The sequence below is a fragment of the Pleurodeles waltl genome, chromosome 1_2 (genome assembly GCF_031143425.1).
Source record: "Pleurodeles waltl isolate 20211129_DDA chromosome 1_2, aPleWal1.hap1.20221129, whole genome shotgun sequence".
Lineage (NCBI taxonomy): Eukaryota > Metazoa > Chordata > Amphibia > Caudata > Salamandridae > Pleurodeles > Pleurodeles waltl.
The window spans coordinates 1,032,960,303-1,032,984,984 of NC_090437.1; the positions used below are offsets into that span (position 1 = coordinate 1,032,960,303).

The window sequence follows — 24,682 nt, forward strand, 5'->3', positions numbered from 1 at the left end:
GTTGATTGTTTGTCACAATTGCCATACCAGAAGGATGATCAGTGTGTTACTAGAGAAGGGGAAATAATTGCCACTAAGGAGATAGCAGTAAAAGAGTTTGAAGACATTTGTGAAAAATTCCGGAAGCTGGAATATTGCAAGCTGCCAGAAGATGTGTTCGGAGGGGTGGCCCAAGAGGAGAGAAGTCGAACCAGAGTGGCTGTCCATGTATAAGGTTGCGGATGAATTGGAAACAGAGGGTGATTTTTTGTTTAAAGGAGGGTGATGTGTTCCTCTGAGAGAGGTATAGAGATTGATTCTCAAAGAAGTTTATAAGGGACATCCGGGTATGTCTGCTATGAAATGACTCATAGTTATTTTAAGTGGCCTGGAATAGAAAGAATGATAGACAGAATGATGAGGGAATGTGAAGTGTGTGGTGGAATTGAAAAAAACGTTGAGCATCAGTACAGCACCAATACAAAATATTAAATGGCCGAAGTGGCGAATGCCAAAAGGTGGCTTTTGATATATGTGGTCCACTCAATTTCTTCCCATGAAAACTCAGTTTGCCTTAGTTTTGATAGACTATCGTTCTATATGACCAGAGGTGAAGCTTGAGTCACAAGCTACCACAAGTGTGATATTGAATTTTTCAAGTAAGTGTTTTCCAGGGAAGGTTGTACCTCTAGTTTGGTGACAGATAATGGATTTCAACTTACATCTGTAGAAATTGAATCTTTCCTCATGCACTGTAACATCAAACATGTAACCACGGTATTATACGACCCACTTGAGAATGGTCAGGTGGAAAGGTTCAACTGTGTGGTGAAAGGTTATGTGGTAGAAGTACATGGACAGGAAGGTGATTGGAAAATACCTTGATAGAAAGGGTATGGTTTGTACCGTATAACTCCCCAATACCATCACTGAGGTTAGTCCTTTCAAATTGTTAGAAGGAAGAGATTCTGCTTCCAGTTTATGTCCATGGTGGTTTAAAGAAAAATGGAGAAGAGTGAAGGAGAAGGGTGTTGTTAAGAATGTAGTGGAAAGAGTGAGAGGGAAACAAAATTAATCAAAGGAATGGTATGCTGCTAAGTACAAAGCTAAGAGACTGGTTGAGAATACTAAAACTAGGATTAATCAGCAAAGGTTTGTCCAAGTTTGGTAAGGCTATGAAAGTACTGAAGGTATTCAAAAATTGTGTGATTACCCAAGATGGAAAAGTATGGAATGTAAAAAGAGTAGCCAAATGTACAGGAGCAGAAGTTGAAGATAATAAAAGGGAAGAATATTATAACAAAGGATTTCTGGTGACATTTGATAATAGGATGCAACATAGTTACCATAAAGGAAGAAATATTGATTGCACTGTATTGTCTGACAGTGGGGAAGAGATTGGAAATTCAATTAGTTTCCAGAGTAAAAGAAGCACGCAAGATCAGCCATCCTCCTAGGAAATTTGCTGAGTTTGTTACATGTGCATTGTCTAAAACCCATTTGTATTTTGCCAATTTTGTCTCTTATTTATAAATGTAACTTAGGTATTAGATCAGTTTCTCTCTCATCTTGTTTTCCTTTTGAGAAAGATGTGTTGTATTTGTATTCATATTTGTATTAATATCATTATGCTGCACATGTTACGATTTTTATTGCATTTTGCTTTTCATGAGTAGGTGGATTATGGAGTGCAGAAAGCATCTAGATCAGATCTGAAGCCTTCCTGCTTCTAGGACGTTTAGCTGTGCTGCTGAAATTAACTATTCATCATATATGTAGTGGACTAGAGAGGGAGAAATTCAATATGCTGTGGTGGAAGATCAAGTCCTCAGGGCACCGGATCACAAGGTGAGTACTATTGATTCTTCCCATGTAAAGGTTGGGGAAAGGGTTGAGATTCTTCATCCACAATTGCAAAGAAAATAACAGGAAATAGGTAGGTTTTAGAAACTGTGGCTGGTTTCATAATTGATGTCAGGGAAACACAAGTCAAACCAGCCAAAGGAATTAGCATTAGGTACAGAGTAAATCAACCTGATAGACACAGAGGTGGTCCAGATGTTAGCGAAAGGGGCTTTGATTTAAGTTAAAGGTTGAGAGGAGACAAAGGGTCTTGTGAGTACAGTTTTTCTAGTGAAAAAGAATGAGAAGTATTGGGATCCTGTCATATATTTAAGGGATTTAAACAGATTTAGGGTTTACAGGCACTTCAAGAGGGAAGGGATTCATCCATTGAGAGGTATTTTACAGGCAAAAGATGGGTTGGTGAAGTTAGACCTAAAGGACACATTCTTCACAATACCTATGGTGAAGGATGGTCAGAGATACTTTTGCATCCGATTGAAGGGTGTCCTCTACTAGTTCCTTTGTCTCTCTTTCGGGCTGTCCTCAGCTTCATGATGTTTCTGTGCCTTGAGATGCAGGGCATTGAGTGAAGGTGCAGAAAAGCAATCAGTAATAGCGGGTATGCGGAAAATCAATGTCAGTGATTCTGAATTACTGTCACAAGTCAAAACTCTACTATTGCTACCTGTAAAAGAATAAGGGGGCAAGCCAAACTCCCAATGAACTTTCACAGATGGCTATGTTTATAAATCAGCATCACCTTGTAATATCTCAAGGAAGGACCTGGAGAGCAGATTTAGAGGCAGAAGAGAGTAGGTATGAAGTGACGTTTTCTTAGCAAGCAGATGTGACACAGTCCAATAGCAAGGGATGGGTAGTCTGAGTTAGACAAGCCAAAAACACATTGGGGAAAACTCACGAAAATACCAATATCTGCTTAGTACAGTGCAAAGTACACTGGGAAATGCATAGAGAAACTGATGAGAGAAAAGAAGACCAAAGGGTAATGAAGAAAATGCTAAACAATTGGAAATGGAGAGGCAGGAACTTGAAATGGTGCATCAAAGGCAGGAACTACTGAGTAGGTAATATAAAATAGAGTAGGAAAGACATTTTTATGGCAGCTTACTATCTGCCAAAGAAATTACACGTTGGTGTAGACACGAATAGTAATGGGACTGTTGCGTTGAGCACTTGACCTTGTGGTTAATAATTCTTATGCTGTGTAAAATTGTGTTCTGCAGGGCTGTTGAGTGGTAGATATTAGCACTTGCAGAGGCCCAGTGTGTGGAAAAAGAGGGGAACAAAAACTGAAGAGCACTTATAAATTGTGACAGGAATCAGCATAGTAAACAAGTCACATCTTTTATTACATACACTGTGCACAAGGATTGGTCTCTGCTGAGTACACACTGTGGGCCTCATTATGAGTTTGGTAGGCGGAAAAGGCCGCCTGCCAAACTCCCGCATTCAGGAGACCATCAGTGCGGTCCCCTTCCCGCCTGCCCTGCACTGCACATGCCACGTGTATGGCCAGTGCAGGGGCCCCCCTGCACCCCATCTCCGCCAACCTTTACATGGCGGTGAAACTGCTATCTAAACACCGGTGGAGAGAGGGGTCGTAATCCCCAGGGCAGCGCTGCATGCAGCGCTGCCCTGGCGGATTGGGACTGCCGGCACCGCCAGGCTGTCGGGCAGCTGAAAAGTGGCAGTGCTGGCGGTTCGACTGGGGCTCAACCGCCACAGTCATAATGTGATGGTCTGACCACCGCTTTGGCAGCGGTCACACCGACACCATGAGTCTGGCAGTCCCAGGACCACCAGACTCGTAATTAGGGCCTGTATGTTTTACACAGACTAATTGACTTTTAAAATTAGAATGTAATAAAATGGTATCCCAAAATAAAAATAAGCTTTCACGCAACACTAATGTATTTCTTGGTGAATAACTTTTACAGTAGGATGTAATAAACATGTATACTTCTCTTTCTTAAGAAACCTTTATTTTTGCATTAAAGATGGCAAAACAGTAAGAGGAAACTGCCACAGAACGTGCCACATAATGCAGCATACTTGCTCTTTTTGCAATGTAACTAGAAAACCTGGAATATACTAGGAGTGGCAGAGGGTATAGTAAAGCTAGCCTATGTTAATAACATTCACCCCACCTTTATTCATTCCTCCTTCTGTTAGGAGGCCAGAGGTAAATAACGGGACAGAAGTGGCCAGTGGTTCGTATGCAGGCAGCCCATGAGGATCGTCCCCAGTTACTGTTATTTGTGAGTCTGGTTTGGTGAAAAGGGGATTTCAGACCCCACATCTCCTCAGGGAAGATTAAGGCAGCTAAGTTAACATTTGCACTTAAACATTTATATTTTGATTTACTGAGTACAGAAATCGATCCAATAATCCAGGTTAGTAAAGGCTGTTTGCTACCATGACTCATGGAATGAAATTGCTGACTAGCCGGCAGATAAAATAGTAGAGAATTTGGTGTAATCTTTTCTGTTCTTTATGAGGTTTGCTACAGTTGAAAGCTCAGAGCCAAATCCTGGTTAGTATTTGGGGCTGTAGGGAAATCATTGACCGTGAAATCTCAGTTTACGAAGACTTGCTTGCTTTGGTAGGGATTGATTTTCCTCTGAGCTCCGGGACACTTAATAAGAAGTAGCTGTTCGCGCTTTATAAATGGCAAATCAAAGGAAAGCACTTGCTTCCATATAGGCGCAGACGGAGCTAATGTATTGCAGGAGCGGTTCCGCTATTGGAGTGGAAAGGGAGTTGACCCCCTGCCCTCGAGTTGCCACTACACATTAAAATGATAAATCAAAGGACATTTTTGCCATAGTTTCAATAAAATGACTTTCCTTTGCGCTGCTGCGTGCGTCAGGTATCTCAGACGGTACGGCCAATGCTTGGCAGTAAGACAGTGAGAGTAATTACTCACATGAGGGCCTTAAGTGTGCATGCCGGTTTGGACGGGTGTCTTGTTCTGTACAGCCTTACATGTACACTTTAGTCCTCTCAAATCTGGGCTATATTAGGGAGCCAGTGGAACACTGACACAGCTTCCTAGTCTCCCTTGTGATGGATTTCCCTGATCCAACTAACCCTGGCACTGTTCTTATTCTGTTTGCTGTTGAAAATAGTCTGATATCAGCGCGAGGATTGGTTCTGGTGGCTAGGGCACAGAAGGCTGCATGGGGTCAGGAGAATTATATGAGTAGCCAATCACTGTGAAGCCTTATTTTTAAGCTACATAGTGATTGGCCATGCGTCTTTCATGGCAGGCTGCCAACATTTTCCAGTTTTTTCTTGGTGAAAGTCCCATTACCCTTAATTAGCATTTGAACTTTCACCCTCTTACTCCCAGCCCCACCACTTTAAAAAGTCACCAGCGGAGATTTCATCTTCACAGTAAATATGTTTAGCCCATTACTGTGGCAGAGACTGTGTCTGAACTCAGCGCCCCCAGTGCTCACTTAATGTGATATCACATAAAAGCAGATACAGCAAGGAAGGTATCAAGACTCTCTTCAGCACCATCAGGGTCCAGTCCAGGTCCAGATGCTACCGGTCCACTGGAAACGATAGGACAAAAGGTCTCTTGCAGCTTGCTGTGTTCCTGTAGCCACACAGGACCCTTTGAATCAACTGCTCAGTCCTGAGTACATGTAGGATCGAGTTCAGTCATTCAGGTCTCAAAGAGTAAGTCCAGTCCTCTTTTGTTCTCCTTCACGTTTTCTGATAAGCTATGAGTGAGGTGCCAGCTCTGCAGGTCTCACTCGCCAGTGGGTGGGGGTGACTCTTGGACACTCATCAATGAGAAAATCATCCCTGGGGCAACCTTTCCAACCTTTGCCGCTCATCTTGTTTCCTTACTGCAAGCTATCACAGTACATTATTCTTTGGCAAATACAACATGGCAGAATCTTACTGCTACTGAAGGAAGCATGTGTGCCATTCAGGTGTGTGTTTAGGGAGATGAGAAGTCCACTCCTCCTTAGCTACACCAAATTGGTTCTGGAAGCAGCTGTCCTTCCTACAGGGCTGGTGCCAAACTGGGTATCTGAGGACATATGGAACAAAAGCCTTTTCTTTCCCAGGACTTCCTTTATGCTTAAGTATGAATGGGCAATTCTCATCCTGATCCCTTTTAAGGTAATAAAGTTCCTGAACACTACCCAGCTGCCCTTCCTGAGCTGACATGTTTCACACATCTCATACACAGGTCTTCCTGTGAAAAAGCCTACACCAATGTGCTGGACCTGGTCCTCTCTGCAGGGTCACCCCCAAATTGTTTGCCTTCACTCCTACTGTTTTCTGAACTCATTTTTGTTGGCTTTAGGATACTGCTCATTTTACTACTACTAACCAGTGCTAAAGTGGTTATGCTCTCCCCTTAAAATATGATCAGATTATCTTAACCCAATAGGCCTATTTTATTTATGTCTATGTCCTTAATAAAGTGGTTGTATAGGTGCCAATGGTCTTTAAATTAAATTCTACTAGTGGGCCTGCAGCACTTATTGTGCTATTTAGGTAGCCCTTTAAACCATGGTGCAGCCTATCAGTGCAGTTTTAAACTGCCATTTTGATCTGGCAAAATAAGGGTCTGCCAGGCCTAAATCTTCATTTTTAATACAAAAAACTCACTCCTAGGTTAAGCTGTAAACACCCCATAATGCTGGGTACGTTGTATTTTAACATTTGGACTTGTATTTTTATGTTGCACATGTCCTTGTAGTGGTGGCAGTTGGCCTTTGTGTATTCCTCCCAGACAGTATCACAATAGAGGCCCTTCATGTTGGCAGGATGGCCGTCCTTACTTGATGAGTGGGGCTGAGCTGTCACCTGTCACACTTGCAGTTCGAATATAGTGCCTCAGCTAGCCTATTGTGATTGCAGAGAGACTAGGACCAGGGCAGGGAGGGAGGAAATTCCAGATGCATCTCTGGGAGTTCACTCCAAAAGCTTTTCCTACTTCAAAGGTAGCATCAGGTATAAATATGGGACTCTCAGGCCCACTCTTCAGTATATTCCTGGACCTGTGGATACTACAGAAGAACTGCACAGCTGCAGAAGACTTCCCTACTGCCTAAGACCTGCCCTGCTGTCTGAGAAGGAAGACTGGACCTGCATCGTTCATCGCCGGGCTGAGGCGAGTGCATGAGTCAGCTGACCAACAGTCTGCTCTGAGCTACAGGGACACAATAAGCTTCAGAGGCCCTTCTGCAACTTCCATGTTGACTTGCTGCACTGGACTTGCTTGGACCTGTCTGGACCTGCAGCTGAACCTCCCTGACCACTGCTGGCCTCTGCTGTAGTGAGTTCCTGATCCCCAAAAAGTGCCTCTCAGGTCATGGACTCTTGGTGTCGTATCAGTTGAGCACCTCCTAGCAAAAAAGGAGAAATCCAGAAGTTTTGGGATCTTTGTGGCTGTGAAAGGGTCTGTTCATTCAAATATCTGGCCACCTGTGCCAACCACCAATGCACAGCCTCTTCATGCTACAGCTACCACCTGTGACCACCGGCAATGTGGGAGATGCACTTAGTTCTACAACATTGCCACCTACAGGCTTGGCCAATGTGAATCTTCAGCAACGACCATCAAAGACACCCGACAGAATCTTCATGCTACAGTGACGACTGTCTGAGACCTCAGGCCTCCTCTTCCTGCTACAGCGACAACCATCCACAATGTTCTCCCTGCTCCAAGAGGGCCCTTTGTCAGCAAATGGAACTCTTCATGCTGGACTCCAGTAGGTAACTTTTTCAGTGGGACTAGCCTGGTCCTTGTATCATGCCCATGCTCCATCGCGATCAGCCTGAACTTGTGCCTTTTACCCGGTCTTACAATACCAGATAACCACGATTGGCTCTTTGTGCTTTTAGGGACTATACTTACCTTAAATCTTTGAAAATGCATATCTCCAGTTCTACTGATTGTTTTTTGTTGTTTTGGTCTCAATTTATTACATTTTTATAAATCAGTGTGGGATTTTTCTAGTATTGTGTTTTTACTTGATTACTGTATCAGTTCAGCATAAATACATTACAAATTGTCTCTAAGTGAAGCCTGGCTGCTTTTGTGATAAATAGCAGAGGAATAGATACAGGTTAATTTAATGATTTTTGGGGTTCACTCTGACAAGAATAGTGGCTGTTGTGTCAGTAAGGCTTACACCCCCTCAACAAACAACCCAATGCTCGCACATTATTTCTGCTGTAGGTGCAGTTTTGATACCTCATTAGGGGAAGCACAGACTGGACTATCTACCAGTAGGCTAATGCTAATATGCCTACTGGAGGCATAGGCAGACAAGTCTAACTTCTTAAATGTCACTTTTTGTATATATGAACTAAAAATCCAATTTCACCAGAGAAGTGGATTTTTAATAAACATTACAAATAATTCTTGAATTATGCCAGTAGTTTGTCCCAAACTGGAGATAGTGAATTTGTAATTTTATTATGATTCCTAGTTTTTTTCATAGGATAACAACCCCCCTTTACAGTGAAAAAAGCTTTTGCGGAATAGTTACACTATATAATCCCAAAATAAAATTTCTGCATGCAGTACTTTTAAATACAAGACAACTACATGTGGCTAAAAGACCTACCTATGGTAACTTAATGTTTAAAAGTTGGGTTTTCACCTGTCAAAAAGGATTATTTTGACAGGTTCACCTGGAGTTAGGCACAAAATGGAGATCTGAAACAATATTTTTCTTGCCACTCTAGTGGTTGACACACTTGTTGATGACTTCACAGGTGACATTCCCCTTTCCAAGCAATTGGCATATTTTCCTGCACCATATGCTATGACCTTACTATGAAGATAAATACATCAGTCTGAGATTAATTAATCTTATCATGTTTTAGCACATGTACAGAGGTTAGACAGCAGTGCGTGTGCAGAGTTCAAATGTTAGCAATGCCAACCAGGAAAATAATGGGAGTGGCCATGCAAATAAAACACTTTCTCATAAATTTGAACATTTATGATATTAATTCATGGATGTTAGAACAGTAAATTACTTTGTTGTTGTTAAAAAAGTGTCTCTTCTGGGACACCTTACCACAATAACCAAATATGCATATCTAGTGCATCTTCCCATCTCACAACCTCCCAGAATGCTGGACAACCCCAGACCGAAGTCTTTTATCATAAAAAAGTACATCTACCATTTGTAGTTGGGAGTTAAATGCAAAAAATAAAAGTATAAAGAAGTACCAATTACAATTTGACGGGGAACACCCGTCCTCCAAACTCCTTTGGTTGCCATTATGATGGCTATCTCCCCAAGCGGCCCCCTTAAGACTTTCCTGCTGGGCTGACAGGCGGAAAACAAGCTTTCCACCGGTAGATCAGCGGGAAAGTTGAAGCAGCATTGTTGCCGGCTCAAAATTGAGCCAGCAGCAGTGCTGCAGCCCGCAGGGGGCACCAGCACCCTAGTAATGCACACAGCAGACAGTGCACGTTATGAGTGTGCTGGGCAGGGAGACCCCTGAACAGCCCATGCCACGGGCAGGGTCCCCATGCGGCCCCCTACACCTGTTCGCTGCCAGCCTTTTCATGACAGTGAAACCGCCATGAAAAGGCTGGCGAAGAACCAGGTTGTAATCAGCAGGGCAGTGCTGACTTCAAAGCCACACCATCTGATTACAACCTGCACCATCAGCCCGTCAGGATCTCTGATTCCAGCAGAGACAGAGATAGGTTTGCCGGGCTGCCCGCCAACCTCTTAATGTGGCTAACTGACCGCCACAGCCGTGGTGTCCAACAGCCACTAGGAGTGTAGAGGTCAGAGGACTTCCACACTCGTAATTAGGCCCTAAGTATGGCTGACATAGTACATTGTTACTTCATTATCGGAACAAGGGAGCTCAAAGATGGGACATGGGGCAATCAGCTAAATGTGGAGTAGACAGCTAGATAGAATGAGATATCATAGTAAAGAGGGTACTGACCTTCTAACAAGATTGTAATGGTAGTACCAACTACTGTATTCATATTGTATATATTTTATATTTTCCAATTTATGTGTAATTTTTTTTTTGTTGTAATCATTTTAAATGCATGCTGCTTTTTATTTTTGTGTAGTGATTTGACTTCTTTTATTGAGAAAGGTGATACCTCTAGACACAGTGCAATAGACACATTTTATTTTCATATAGAGGAGTACTTTGCACCATTTTTATATCATCATTACAATTACCTAAGTAGCTGATTTGTCTTTTTAGGTCTCACGTGCAGACAGCTTCTGCTATTGTTTGGAAATAAGAAATATTGCATCCACTACCGATTTGTGGTGAGGCTTGTGTCTGGCCCTGGCTAATGAATCAATAGTTTTCTTATCTATCTCACTTTCCAGCTCCTGATTCAGTGGAATTCCCCCCTACTCCTCTTCTGTCTCCCCCTAGGAAATTTTCCACCTCATTGTGTACTGATTGGAGGAATGTATCTTTCTATTGCTGAGGTCAGACTGTTCATTAACTGAAGGACTATGTGTTCTCTCTTTCTGTGTCTTTCTGTTCCACGTCTACTTTCTGCCAACACTTTATTAAAGAATGAAGTTCTTGCCTCTCTAACCCATAAGTTTCCTGCCACCACCTGCTGCTGTCAGTTTTCGTTCAACCTAGAATGGTTAGAATGTGTGCTCGTGTGTGGTGGTTATCTCAATATGGTTTTTCTTAAACTAAAAGCTAAACTGTTAGAAGATCACTACCATGCAGGTGCACATGTGGGGCTGCCATCCTGCACTGGCTTTTCATTTAGTTCAAGAATAATTATTACAATTTGAGCACTGGTGTGCTCAAGCGAATGCGGTAGCCTCTTTTCATGATTTTTCTTAAACTAAAACAAAAAACAAAATCATTATAAGTCAGCTAGTGTGCATCATTTTTTGCTTAAGAAAAATGCTCACAGGATAGAATCATTCTTCTTTTAGTTTCTTCATAGAATGGTTCTTATTTAGTTGAGGATAAATCTTTACAAGTACGGTTGGGTCTGATTCACCACTGCCACTCCAACCTCACCAACAACAGGGAAGTGTTGGACTTTAGAGGGGGTCAGATTTACTATTCCCACTCAAACATATGAGCCAGTAGGCAAAGTGTTGGGCTTTGGATGGTTTAGGTTTTTGAGTCCCTCTCTAATCTGAGCAACAGTAGGGACAGTGTTGGGCTCCACAAGGGGCAGATTTACTATTCCTTTTGGAACCTGAGCAACAGGAGAAACAATTTTGCATTTTGAGGGGTCTGATTTACTATTCCCATCTCAAATAAATAGTAGGGAAGGTTTTGAAGAGGTAAAGTTTTCCATTCTCGCTCTAACTTGAGTGACAGTAGGGAAACTGTTGGACTTTGGAGGGGACAGATTTAAAATGCCCACTCCAACCTGAGCAACATTGGGAAAAGTGTTGGATTTTGGAAGGGACAGATATACTACTCCCACTTCACCCAACGTGTTGCACTTTGAAGGGATCTCATTTACTAGTCCCACTCTAACATAAGCAACAGTGGGGAAAGTGCTGGAACTTAGAAGGTATTAGATTTAATACTCCCATTCCAACCTAACCAAGAATAGAGAATGTGGTGGATTCTGGAGGGTCAAACATGAGCAACAGTAGGTAAAATGTTGGGCTTTGGATGGATCAGATTAATTATTCTCACTCCAACGTAAGAAACTGTAGGGAAAGTAGTGGACTTTAGATGGAGCAAATTGTCACTCCAACCTATGCTACTGTAGGCAAAGTGTTGGGTTTTGAAAGGAGCAGATATACTATGATTCAACTTTTTCTTTTAGCCAGGTCACAATATTTCTGGACTCCAAATAATTATTTGCAATTTGCTTGATACATCCTTATATTCCCATCATCAAGGTTCATCATTCTTAGAGTTGAACATCAAAATTCATATAGTCCGGGATCAATAGAGAGAAGGATAAAATAAAATTTCATGTCCAACCACTATGTAAGACTCCACATTGTGGAACCATTTCTGGAGGTGGGTTGTTTTGCTTGTTCTTGATTTAGTCCCTGTTCTGCTCCTTTATTCTCAGTTTTCAGGGCACTCTTTTGATATTGGTGAGGCAGCATGTCTACAGTTTACTGGAATAACTACTGAATTTGTCATTTGTAGAATTCAGCGATTGAACCATCAAGTGGGATATCCTTTAAAATGTTTAAGCTCAGACAATCTACAAGAAAATATAGATGCTACCTATACAGCTGAGAAGGATAGTTCCCTAACATCACATATGTCTTTGTATAGAGATGAATAGGGCACCTCAGGCATACAAGAGAAAACTACTCAGGAGGGCCATTAAATAAGTATGCTAAATAAGTACATTCATATGTTGGAGGCGCCATGTTATGTGGTTCCACTTTGGCAACAGGACTGCATTTTTAGGGTGGCAGAATGGCAAAAGTGTGGGAGACTGAGTCTCTCCACGCAGTCAGGACCTGCCGGCCTAACTCCTGGCTAGCTCACAATGCCTCACCCAAACCTTCAAACCCACCAGGGCAAAAGGTGATTATGGCAACCTGATCATAACACTCCAAATTCCCAGGGAAGCCGTGGAAACAGATCATACCCCTTTGACTCAGTTACTCATGCATGCCAAGGTGGGACACAAAGATGCAAGCTATGTTTTCAATGTATTTACTGAAACAATAGCAATCTAGCATATAAAGAGAGAGCTGTGCTATTTAGGCAGATGAAACAAAGCAAGATAATCAGCATTACAAACATGATAAAGGATATGAACCATCCAGACATGGCGTATTTGGATCTACATGTTCTAGAGGTTCCTACCAAACCCTATATCTATTTCTGAGAGCATAGTGGCTGCAACCCTCTGGATGGCCCAATCTAAGGGATTAGCCTGAGCACCATACCTGGATAAAGTGTAAGGAATCAGCCTGCTGTGTAGATGGTAATCCTCTCAGGAAGCGGCCAGATCAGCGCCAACCAAGCTGCATGTCACACAGTATGCGTCCCAGGATTGTCGTGGCTGTAATGCCCTCCTTGGGTCAGTGCACGGTTTATATAATAAACCATATCACACTGGGGATACAGTTCTTATATAATGCTGTGTCTGGGTGATAGAAAGTGTCTCATGTATGGGCAACGCAAACTAGCATATTGTGTGCTGTGTTCCATAGCCTTGGACAGAAAGTACTGGTTATATATGTCGGGCAAAGGCTAATCTAAATACGCACCATGTTCCTTGCTTTCGTAGAATAAAAGAAAACTGATAAAATGTGTAAAAGCCTTTCCTACAAGCAGTCTTGCTAACATGAATGAAGCGTGAATAAAACATAAACTGTAAAACTAAGCTAAAACAGGGATGACAAACCCGGGTCCTAAAAGGGCCCTCACAACAGCAGAAATCCTATTAGTGAGTGGGTTTAGTAACACCATTCTTCTTTAGTGGAATATGCCCTTCTGATTTGGGTTGATGTGGAAAGCATGGACCATGTGATTGCTGAAGGAGTTTTTATCTTTTATCTTTTTCAGTGGGATGACCTGGAAAAGACATAGGGGGTTATTACAACTTTGGAGGAGGTGTTAATCTGTCCCAAAAGTGACGGTAAAGTGACGGATATACCACCAGCCGTATTACGAGTTCCATAGGATATAATGGACTTGTAATACGGCTGGTGGTATATCCGTCACTTTACCGTCACTTTTGGGACGGATTAACACCTCCTCCAAAGTTGTAATAAACCCCATAGCAATGCTGCGAAGTAGGTGTCACCTCTACACAGCTGAAACAATATTTCACCAACTTGGATTTTACGTACCTATAAATGCGTTTGGGATTTAATTCAACAAAGGAAATTCCTGGAACAGGAAGTACATTACATTGCTGAAGATTTGAGATTAGGGAGAGTGGGAGGTTTTAAGGATTGCCTAAGGGTTGCCATCATTAGCCCTGTCATGCATCCATTAAACCATCCATTAAACCTGCTTAAGCAAGGGTGAATTTACTTGGGGCTGATGAAGATGTCTCTTCTTGCTACACTAAAGAATTGCTAGCTGTCTGACTGAGATCATGGGAACTGTTGCATTCTATGACCATTTCCCAGAATTCATATCCGCAGTCTAACATCTTTGGGTACACAAGGCCCTTTTGAATCCTCTTCTCAGAAAACACTCCCAGGTGGAGAAACTTGCATAAGAAGCCTTAATGCTGTGGAACAGTGAAGAGTTTGCTTGACATGAATGTACCATAAACTGCTTAAGTTCTGAGGGAGCTGGCATGAACATGTGCCCATAGAGAGCTGCTCATATAGAGAAACATCACCAAACATAAATATTGTGTACAAAATATTGTTTACAAAAGTAATGCCCAACTGGGTCTAGACTTTCTATTATGAACTCTTTAGAATCATCTCCCCGATTTCTTTTTAATTCCCATTTTTAATACCACCACTAATTTAGAAGGAACTATACTTTGATTTAACTGAAGATCTTAGTTAGGCGTGTATATTTATGGCCCTTCTTTAGTTCTAGCATTAGCCGTGAATGTTTGTTTTACCAAACACTATCTTAAAAAATACATATATATATAGATGTGGGGATTTCAGTCAGCTCACTTCATCCACTGATTAGTTGTAGTGTCATTTAAATTTTGTGACCCAACAACCACAGGATATGCTAGGAGGCAATAGGAGAACCCACTTGAGTCATTACCTCCCCTCGCTATGAGTGATGGCATTTAGGGGGTCATTATGACCCCAGCGGTCGGTGTAAATGTGGCGGTACATACCGCCACATTATGACAATGGCAGGTTGGCTTCAGCCAACCTGCCGAAGCCAACCTGCCAATATACCACACCGACCGCCATGGCGGTAGCAGCTGCCGGGCCGGAGATAACAATCTCCAACCCGGCGGCCGCTAATGTACTGCCAGCAGCATTTTAACCCTGCCTACCGCTATGGTTTAACCATGGTGGAAGGCCCTACCAGTGACAGGGAGTTCGCTCCCTGTCACTGGTAGGAGGCCCACCCACCCCCCTGACACTCCCCCAGATGCACCCCCACTCCCCTTCCATCCAAGCTCCCTTCCAATCCCCCCCATACACGCACACTTGCAGGCACACACCAAGCATTCACACACTTACTCACACAGGCATACACGCATTCATATATGCATGCATCTATTCATTTATGCACACATCCGTACACACATTCTCACACATGCACACACACACGCAAACAACACCACACACACATTTGCATTCACGCACACAGTCACACATTCATGCACACACCCCACACACACAACACCCCCACACTGTCCCCTGTCGGAAACCCGACTTACCTGCATCCAGGGAGTCTTCTGGATTGGGACAGGATGGGGCACTGCTACCACCAGCAGAGCTCGCCAGCAGAACACCGCCAGGCTGTATTATTTGACATAATACGGTTGGCGGCGGTCTACGGGTGTGGCGCTGCTGGTGGTAGCAGCGACATCTTAACACCGTCCACGAGCATGGCCACAGCCGGATTTCCGCCCTTCTTGTGGCGGAAATCCGGCTGAGGTCATATTATGACGAATGGATGGTAGCCGCGGCAACGGACTTTTGGCTGCTTTCGCCGCGGCGGTAGGTGGCATTTATCGCCATTGTCATAATAAGGGCTAGGCCTGTGCCCAATCCACATGTCTTCAAAAAAAGTAGTCCCCTTCTGTGCCAGGAACATTATTTTTTCTTTTTTTAAAATATTACCTTTTTGCTGTTTCTTAGTGAGGCCCCATTACCTTCCCAGACACTGCTATCAAGCATTCACACCCACTTGCAACAAGTCAGATCCCACTCTGCCACCTTTGGCAGGGTTAATCTTCTAATTGTCTATAAAACCATTGGAAAATTTCTGCTTGTGTTTGTGTACGTATGCTCACTTTCACGTGCATGGGTTGCCATATTTTAAATCTTTTTCTTTTACTTCAGCTAAACCCAGTCAGAGATGGCCACCCCTGCATGTGCTTAAGGGTATGAAGGTACAAGCCCATATGATGACAAAACGTAGCATATGTTATTAATACCTAATACTTGCCCATATTTCACCACTATCTGGAACATGTGTGATGTACCTTGTGCTATAATGAGACTACTGCAGCAGGTGGCAGCATTTCTATGCTGCTTCACTGAACTTTTCTTCTCGACATACATCTGCATATTCAAACATCAGTATGTAAATTATATATCCACATCTGATACTAATCAACAACACACAAAACACATAAGAAGAACCAATCTTGACTCTATCTGGGAAAAAACAGAGAGGAAGCATTGAAATCTGAGAAAGTGTAAAGTTACTTGGCTTTGAGTGGTTGAGAAGGTTGGGGGAGGCAAGAGTACATGTAGTCAAGCTGAAATGTACTAATGTATTGATTTATTTATTTAGCTTTATGGGCTCAAATATGACGCCATGTTGGTTCTGGCTGATTTTATTACCATGCAACATAGGTAAACATTCTAATATTTTATTGCAACAGTACCGGGTCATAGATGCACATTCAAAGGTCAATGATAATACCTATGTATTCACATTTTCGTAATCAATAGATATCCCTTGGAGTATTTATTACAATCAATTTTGAATATTTCATTCTGTGCTGGTTGGGAGTTCGGGTTAGGCCTCGTTAACTCAGGATTGTTGGCCACAGACATCCAACTAGGAACAGTTCTGTCTTCTAGGTAAAAAGACTACACATCCAACTTGAGGGAAGTCTTAACCACCACATCTTCTTCATAGTGGGATCTGAAAAGATTGCAAATGGAAACTGGAGGTTGACCTGAGGAGCTTGCTTTAGGTCATGGCCAGAGAGCAAGGCAGGGAATACTGCAGGGACCTTTCCAACACTGGGTAAGGGTTCTGGTATTGAAGGCCTAGGCGCTGTCTGGGATTTGGAGGCGACCACATATGAAGCTCTGACCGTCAACTTCTGTTTTCTATAATTTATGCGCACTTCCTGTACTTCCGTCCTCATTTTTTTCAAATATCTCCCCACTGTCCTGTTTGTAGGTGACGCTGGTGTTCACCAATCCCTTTTGTGGGACAGTGCTCTGCTCTGTTGCTGCCCCTTGTCTCTGCAAATATATGCTCCAACTGTTTTTCTGTAATGCGGTGGTGGCTATGTTACCAGATCTCAAAACAGTTAAATACATTGATGAAGCATTTTAAGGCACAACTTTATAAGCTTAAAACATTTTAAATATGGCGTGTTTTCGAGACGTTTGTTCTGCTTTTTACAAGCTCCTGCAGCTATACTGATAATCAGAAACCTTTCTGAATTAGAAAAGAAATGTACAGGATATAGCTTCTAAATTACACGATTAGATTAGATTAGTTGTCAGAAAGGCGAATGTATAATTGGATGTGTAGGTAAGTAATGCGAAGGTTTAAAATATAACAATGACTGAAAAGCAACTTACTGTATTATTGCAATTCCTTAACATTTCAGATTTTGATTTCAAATAATAAGCTGGCGGCACAGCATTCTCGTCTCTGCAATACCATTCCTCTAAAAGCCTTGTTTCCAGTTTTGCCTCGATGGCGGCATCCAGGATCATTTCAAACTCTGAAGATTCAACTTCTCCAGGTATCCGGATGGTCCCATATTTCTCTCCCAGAAGCCCCTGTACATATGTAAAGAAAACATTATAGAGTTGCGGCAAGCTGCGGGGGGGATGGAGGGGCAGAAAAAAACTGTGCTTTCTGACTACAACTCATTTTTAGAAAGGACAGTATTTTAGTATGCAGTTTACTATAAATAATTCGTTTGTAGAATGTAATTAAACATATACATAAAAAAACACGACTGTAAATCCTGATATGCATGCCAATCACAAGGTTGCTCCTCAGTGGGAATTGCATGCCCAATTCAGAATATCACTAAGGCAGATAGGCTCAATTTATGTGCATTTGTCTGTGCGAATCTTTGGAATTAGAAATTGTGGCATTTTACCCTGACAATCGTGATTTGGTTTCAAGAAACTTCTAAAAGCATAGATGACTTTCCATGTGAGAAAGTTGACTTTTAGATTTATAGTCACTTTATCAAAACTGATGTTCCAAGCAGACTTCTTGTCCTTCTTGTAGCTTGCTTGATTTTCTCTCATATAGCGTGAGTGGGACAAGCTACTCATGAATCAAGGCGTGAGACAAAAGAGACATACCAGTAAAGGCTATATGACTAATGTGCCACTGGAACCCCTCACCATTCACCATTCATTTACTTGCCAGCACCATATTCGCAAACAGAGGTTACGGAAGGTGCAGTTGGGAGAAAAAGAGGAGTGAACTGGGGACAACAGTATAAAACCCCATAACAAAAACACACAATACTCTCTTTGTAAAAAAAAAAAACAGATCTAAAATGGGGCATGACCAAACAAAATAAAGTCGAGTGGCGAAAAGGAGGCAGGAAGCATAACATTTAGGGGGTCATTTCAACCTCGGCGGTCTTTTCACAAGACCGCCGAGGGACCGCTCAGCGAATTATGACTGCTGGCAGCCCTCTGTCCTTTTCCGGACGAAGAGACGCCAGCAGCCATACTGGCGGTCGGCGGGGAAGTGGAGGTTGCTCAACCTCCACCGCCCCGTCAACAGAAAACCGCCCACCGAATCACGTTACGTGATTCGGCGTGGCGGTGTTCTGATGACGGGGTGCTGGTAGCGGAGCAGCCCCCATGGATCCCGTCCCCTCCCGGAGGATCAACAGACCAGGTAAGTTGATCGTCCGTTAGGGGAGGGGCTAGGTGGGTGTTGTGTGTTGTGTGCGTGCATGGGGGTGTGCGTGTGAGTATGAAGAGGGGGTGTGTGAGTGTGTGTATGCATGCGGGGTGTAGTGTGTTTGGAAATGTGTGCGTGTCTGCCTGTATGTATGTCTGTATGGATGTGTGCGTGTATGTCTGAATGTGGGTGTGTGTGTATGACTGTGTGTGTGTCTGTTGGCATGTTTGTTCGTGTGTGTGCGGGTATGTGTGTTGGTGGTGTCTGCATGCGTGTCAGGTGTGTGTCTGTATAGTGATGTCGGGGTATGGGTGGGGAGGGGGGTGTCGGGGAAGGACTCGGGATGGGGGAGACCCCTATCAGTGCCAGGGAAGGGATTCGGTGCCCAACCCCATGAAATCAATGGCAGTCAGCTGGGTCATGATACCGCCGCGGTCTTGTGACGGCCGCCGGGCTGGAGACCCAAGTCTCCAGCCCAGCGGTCGTCTACGCCCTGGCGGTCAGTTCGGAGAAGTGGCGGATGACCATGGCGGTAACCGCCATGGTCATAATTCCAATTTTTTTACCGCCAGCCTGTTGGCGGTGAGACCGCTACTTCTCCGCCAACCGCCAGGGTTGTAATGAGGGCCTTAATATTTCGAAAACTACTGAGCTAATTTACACCAAACCAAGCAAAGGCACTTTCTTGAGAAAAGTCCTAAATTCATGATAAGTTTGGTGTCATTCATTCAGTCTCTTTTCTGCAGAGGAAAGTGAAGATAAAATGAGGAAAGTCATTTTTTTGTAATCTGTTTGTTTCCAAATCTGCCAGACCGATCAACTCCACCATCTTCCAGCTGAAATAATGGCCAAATATTACCAACAATTTATCTCTGCACTAGCTGCTGTAACAAAATGTGACCATTTTCCTCGGTTTTTCTTGGTTGGTGTACAAGTTTAAATTACCCATCTGACTGAACACATTGCCCAAGAAGCTGGAAGACCAACATATAATATTTTTACCTGTTTTGAACAGTACTGGTGGCAGTGCTGTTGACTACCTTTCTCCAGAAGCTTTTTGTATGTTTGTAGTCAGTATTCTCTAATATTTACAATAATTTTTTAGACATAAGCGTTAGCTGTCTGCCAGGCCTCTTGCTACAACCAAAAATATAGTCTCTCTTTGTCTCTTTTTTCTCTTCCCCCTTCCCCAACTACCTTTTTAGGGTGAGTCTTCATATGCCATTGGTTGAGCCATTGTATTTCTGGGTTGTCCATGATCTAGTAGTGCCAGCCGACGGACCTCTACATCTTTGGTTAACTTTTTCTGATGGACATAAAATAGTGCTGCTTGAGAGGGGTGGCTACAGTGTCCCCTTTTTCCCAATTCCCTTCCATACTGGTGGACCTAGCTACTCTGTGGCAACCAACCCCATCACTAAGCCTCATGTTGATAGTCCTGGCCACTGCTTTCTCTAACACCACTATCACAGAACCTCTGGCTGCTGGTGCCAGACTCCATCACTCCATTACAACTACACCAAAATGGCCAGCAGGCACACGCACTGTGTGAATTTAGCAACATGCATGTCTGGTTGCCATGTTGGGATCTCCTGGCTATATCAATTTCAAAGTGTTGCTAATCTCTAGGTTTTACTCTGGGTCATCTGGTCCCTCTCCTGGCCTCCTGCCCTCCTATGTCCCATCTCCTAGCAGGCAGATGCCAAGTCTGTCCTTGGAATGCCCATCTGCACTCATTGGATCTGGATGTGCCACACCTGCAGATCATGCAATCAGGGAAGCCCTTGTGTCCTCAGACAAAACTGCCTAAAAACATAAATGTCTCTCCCCTGAAGCTCGTTCAGACCCTGGATCCCCCAGATTCCTGCAGAGACATCCCATGCACCCCACAACCGTTCCATGTGCTTTCTTTGGGGGATTTGGGAGCTCTCACACTGGCTGCTTCTGTGCCATCACTACAGCATCTCTATGCTTAAGCACCAGACTGGTGTGCCGCTCACACCGAACAAAATACTCTCACATTGAGCAAGGCAGCCCCTTGTACTGCACAATATTCCTTTACAATACACAGCCGCCTTCACCACCTGCATTATCATTCACTCACACATCCCTACAACCTCACACTCCACAGTATTTGTTGTGCCAAAAAAGATTCAGACTCAAGAAGGGGGGCTGAAGAACCCATGTTCATTGAAGAAACCCTCTCTATTGAAGGAATGTTAGAAATGGGGTCTTTGGTTGACAGTCAGGTTACCCCCTGTTCAAGCAAGGACCCTCACTCTAGTCAGGGTAAAAGAGAATCACCCTCAGCTAACCCCTGCTTACCCCCTTGGTAGCTTGGCAGAGCAGTAGGCTTAACCTCAGAGTGCTAGGTGTAAAGTATTTGTACCAACACACAAAGTAACTTAATGAAAACACTACAAAATGACACAACACCAGTTTAACGAAAACAAATTGATGCGCGAAGTCGGGGATCGTGGCGTCGGGGCGAAACGTTGATTCCGTGCACTTCGAGCAGCGTCGGTCACGACGTGGTGCGGCGACTTCCACGGAGTCGCAGACTTCAGCAGGGCTGCAGCAGTGTCGGGCCTGCGAAGATCGTCGCGTTCCAGCGAGGATCACGGAGTCGGTTGCAGGCGGCGTCACCGGGCTCAGCAGCGGCGTCGGTCCGAAGTCGTCCAAAGTCGATTTTCTTGGATTTCCACCAGCTTTCCTTTCAGAGGTCCAGGAACTGGATAGGGCACCCCTTGTCAGAGCAGGAGTCTCTCCAGAGACTCCAGGTGCTGGCAGAGAGAAGTCTTTGCTGTCCCTGAGACTTCAAACAACAGGAGGCAAGCTCTAAATCAAGCCCTTGGAGATTTCTTCACAAGATGGAAGGCACACAAAGTCCAGTCTTTGCCCTCTTACTCTGGCAGAAGCAGCAACTGTAGGATAGCTCCACAAAGCACAGTCACAGGCAGGGCAGCACTTCTCCTCAGCTCTTCAACTCTTCTCCAGGCAGAGGTTCCTCTTGTTTCTAGAAGTGTTCTAAAGTCTGTGGTTTTGGGTGCCCTTCTTATACCCAGTTTCTCCATTGAAGTAGGCCTACTTCAAAGTAAAGTTTCTTTGGAATGTGAAATCCTGCCTTGCCCAGGCCAGGCCCCAGAGACTCACCAGGAGGTTGGAGACTGCATTGTGTGAGGGCAGGCACAGCCCTTTCAGGTGCGAGTGACCACTCCTCCCCTCCCTCCTAGCACAGATGGCTCATCAGGATATGCAGGCTACACCCCAGCTCCCTTTGTGTCACCGTCTAGTGTGAGGTGCAACCAGCCCAACTGTCAAACTGACCCAGACAGGGAATCCACAAACAGGCAGAGTCACAGAAATGGTATAAGCAAGAAAATGCTCACCTTCTAAAAGTGGCATTTTCAAACGCACAATCTTAAAATCAACTTTACTAAAAGATGTATTTTTAAATTGTGAGCTCAGAGACCCCCAAACTCCACATGTCCATCCGCTCCCAAAGGGAATCTACACTTTAATCAGATTTAAAGGTAGCCCCCATGTTAACCTATGAGAGGGACAGGCCTTGCAACAGTGAAAAATCAATTTAGCAATATTTCACTGTCAAGACATATAAAACACATTACTATATGTCCTACCATAACCATACACTGCACCCTGCCCTGGGGGCTACCTAGGGCCTACCTTGGGGGTGTCTGACATGTAAGAAAAGGGAAGGTTTAGGCCTGGCAAGTGGGTGCACTTGCCAAGTCGAATTTACAGGTAAAACTGCATCCACAGACACTGCAATGGCAGGTCTGAGACATCATTACAGAACTACTTATGTGAGTGGCTCAACCAGTGCTGCAGGCCCACTAGTAGCATTTGGTTTACAGGCCCTGGCACCTCTAGTGCACTTTACTAGGGACTTACCAGTGAACCAAATATGCAAATCATGGATAAACCAATTACATACACATTTTGTAAAGGATCACTTGCACTTTAGCACTGGTTAGCAGCGGTAAAGTGCCCAGAGTAACAAAAACAGTAAAATCAGAGTCCAGCACACATCAACAACCTGGGGAACAGAGGCAAAAAGTTAAGGGAGACCATGCCAAGGATGAAAATTCTAACAAGGAACAAAAGGAAGATCAGACATGAGGGTTGGGCAAGCCTTTCCTGTCATGCTTACATGTAAGGAGGTGATGCATTTGTCAAGAGTTAACTTCATAGTGAGAATGCTTTGCTGTACCTGGTAGAAGTGGGTGTCACACCCTTCATCTCCCTCTGAACCATAATCCCAGCTCTTACCAATGGCTTCTTTAGTTGTGCTGTACAGTGGTAGTATGATCTGGCAAGGGAAGAAGATCCAAGTCAGCACGCCGGAAATCGTTCCAACGCCTTCCCTGCATGGAAAATTATCAACACATTGTCTGTGTGTGCCCGGAGAAACCAACGCACACCTCCCCGTTTTCCACACATCCTCCTCTTCCGTCCCTTCCGGAGAATTTGAACGCAAACCAGGTACTTTGTGCTTGCAAGAAACAGTTGCTGCTTTTTAAGAACTAAAGACTACTTTTTATAATTTTCTAAGTGATATTTCAATGTGTACTTGTTGAATCGTGATAGTTCTGACCTGCATTTAACCAGATAAATATTCTTTATTTTTCTAAACACTGTGTGGTGTATTTTTGTGGTGTTATAAAAAATTATTGTACAAATACTTTACACACTACCTTCTAAGTTAAGCCCGACTGCTCGGTGTCAAGCTACCAGAGGGTGGGCACAGGACAATTTGGATTGTGTGTAACTTACTCTGACTAGAATGAGGGTCCTTGCTTGGACAGGGGGTAACCTGACTGCCAACCAAAGACCCAATTTCTAACAGTTATGTACAGAACCTGACACAGCAGGACTGTATGGGTGCACTTGCGTCCTTGGGATGTTCTCAAAGCTTGTGTCCAGCCTACCCCTGCATACTTGTGTGTGGACCACAGCACATGTGCGCATGGAGTGAAGAATGCCCAGGTGTGCTTTCACTGCCATTGAGAGCTACTCCACCCATAGATTAATATGGGGGAAAGTTTATAATTAATCCTAGCTGCAACAGGGGATTGCTGTGGATCATTATATTCCCAATAACAAACCTTTTCCAATTCTAAAGGTTGTTTTGTCAGTAATAACTTGGAAATGCCATTTCTAGAAAGTGGGCAATTCTGTGTTCGAAAATCTCTTTTGTGTGCCTTTTAATTCAAGCTTCATTTAACTGAGGGAAAACACATCAGTGCATTCCCCAGTGACAGCTTGGACAACTGAAATGACAGATCTCTGCCATCCGAGGGCCTGGTTGGCTAGATTGGAGAGAGAGGTTTTGACACTTGGCCTCTCGGATCTTGATCATGGCCCCACTAAAGACACGGATCTTCATTCCAGGGCCCCATGGCAGACAGGACAGAAATTTAGGGGAGGCATCTGTGGTTCAAAGGAGAACCATTTGAACCACCCCAACTTCAAAGGCCAACTTCAGTATAACTAGGGGGACTCCACTTCATCAATGGAGAGCTACAGTTGGAGGAACACAGGACAAAGTCCCTGTACTGTGTGGTGCGCACTGTCAGAGGAATCTGTTGTGCACAGGAGAAATTGTGCCTTCCTCATCCTAATTTTTCTGACTCTTTTTCCTGACGTTATGACTCTGGTCACTTTATCACTGATCAGCAGTGCCAATGTGCATGTGCTCTTCCTTGTAAACTGGGTACGATTGGCTTATACCTAATTTACCCATTTCATTTACTAGTAAGTACTTTGTACAGTGGTGTCCCTATAACCATGGCCTGTAAATTACGTGCTACTAGTGGGCCTGCAGTGCTGCTGGAGCCACCCAAAGAAGTAGCCTTTCAAACCTGTCTCATGCCTGCTAGCGCAGGGTCTGCGTGTGCAGTTTACTGCTACGGGGATCAGGCATCTAAATTAACTTGCCAGGCCCAGAACTCCCCTTTTATTACATGTATGTCACCCCTAAGGTAGGCCCTAGCTATCCTTGGTTGTGTGGCCTGTCCTGGTAGTGACAACATCCTATTTGGTTTCTCACTGCTGTGAGTGCTGCCTTTTCATAGGATTGCAT

The 24,682-nt window shown here is 43.8% G+C and overlaps 1 protein-coding gene across 6 annotated transcripts in view; it reads right to left on the minus strand.

The window, feature by feature from the left end:
• Positions 1–24,682, minus strand: part of NWD2 (NACHT and WD repeat domain containing 2) — a 647,771-nt gene that overhangs the window by 59,545 nt on the left and 563,544 nt on the right. For all 6 annotated transcript variants that reach the window (XM_069202124.1, XM_069202129.1, XM_069202125.1 and 3 more), the window contains one exon: positions 17,277–17,480. In XM_069202124.1, coding sequence (XP_069058225.1) covers positions 17,277–17,480 — 204 coding nt within the window. The remainder of the gene's footprint in view (positions 1–17,276; positions 17,481–24,682) is intronic.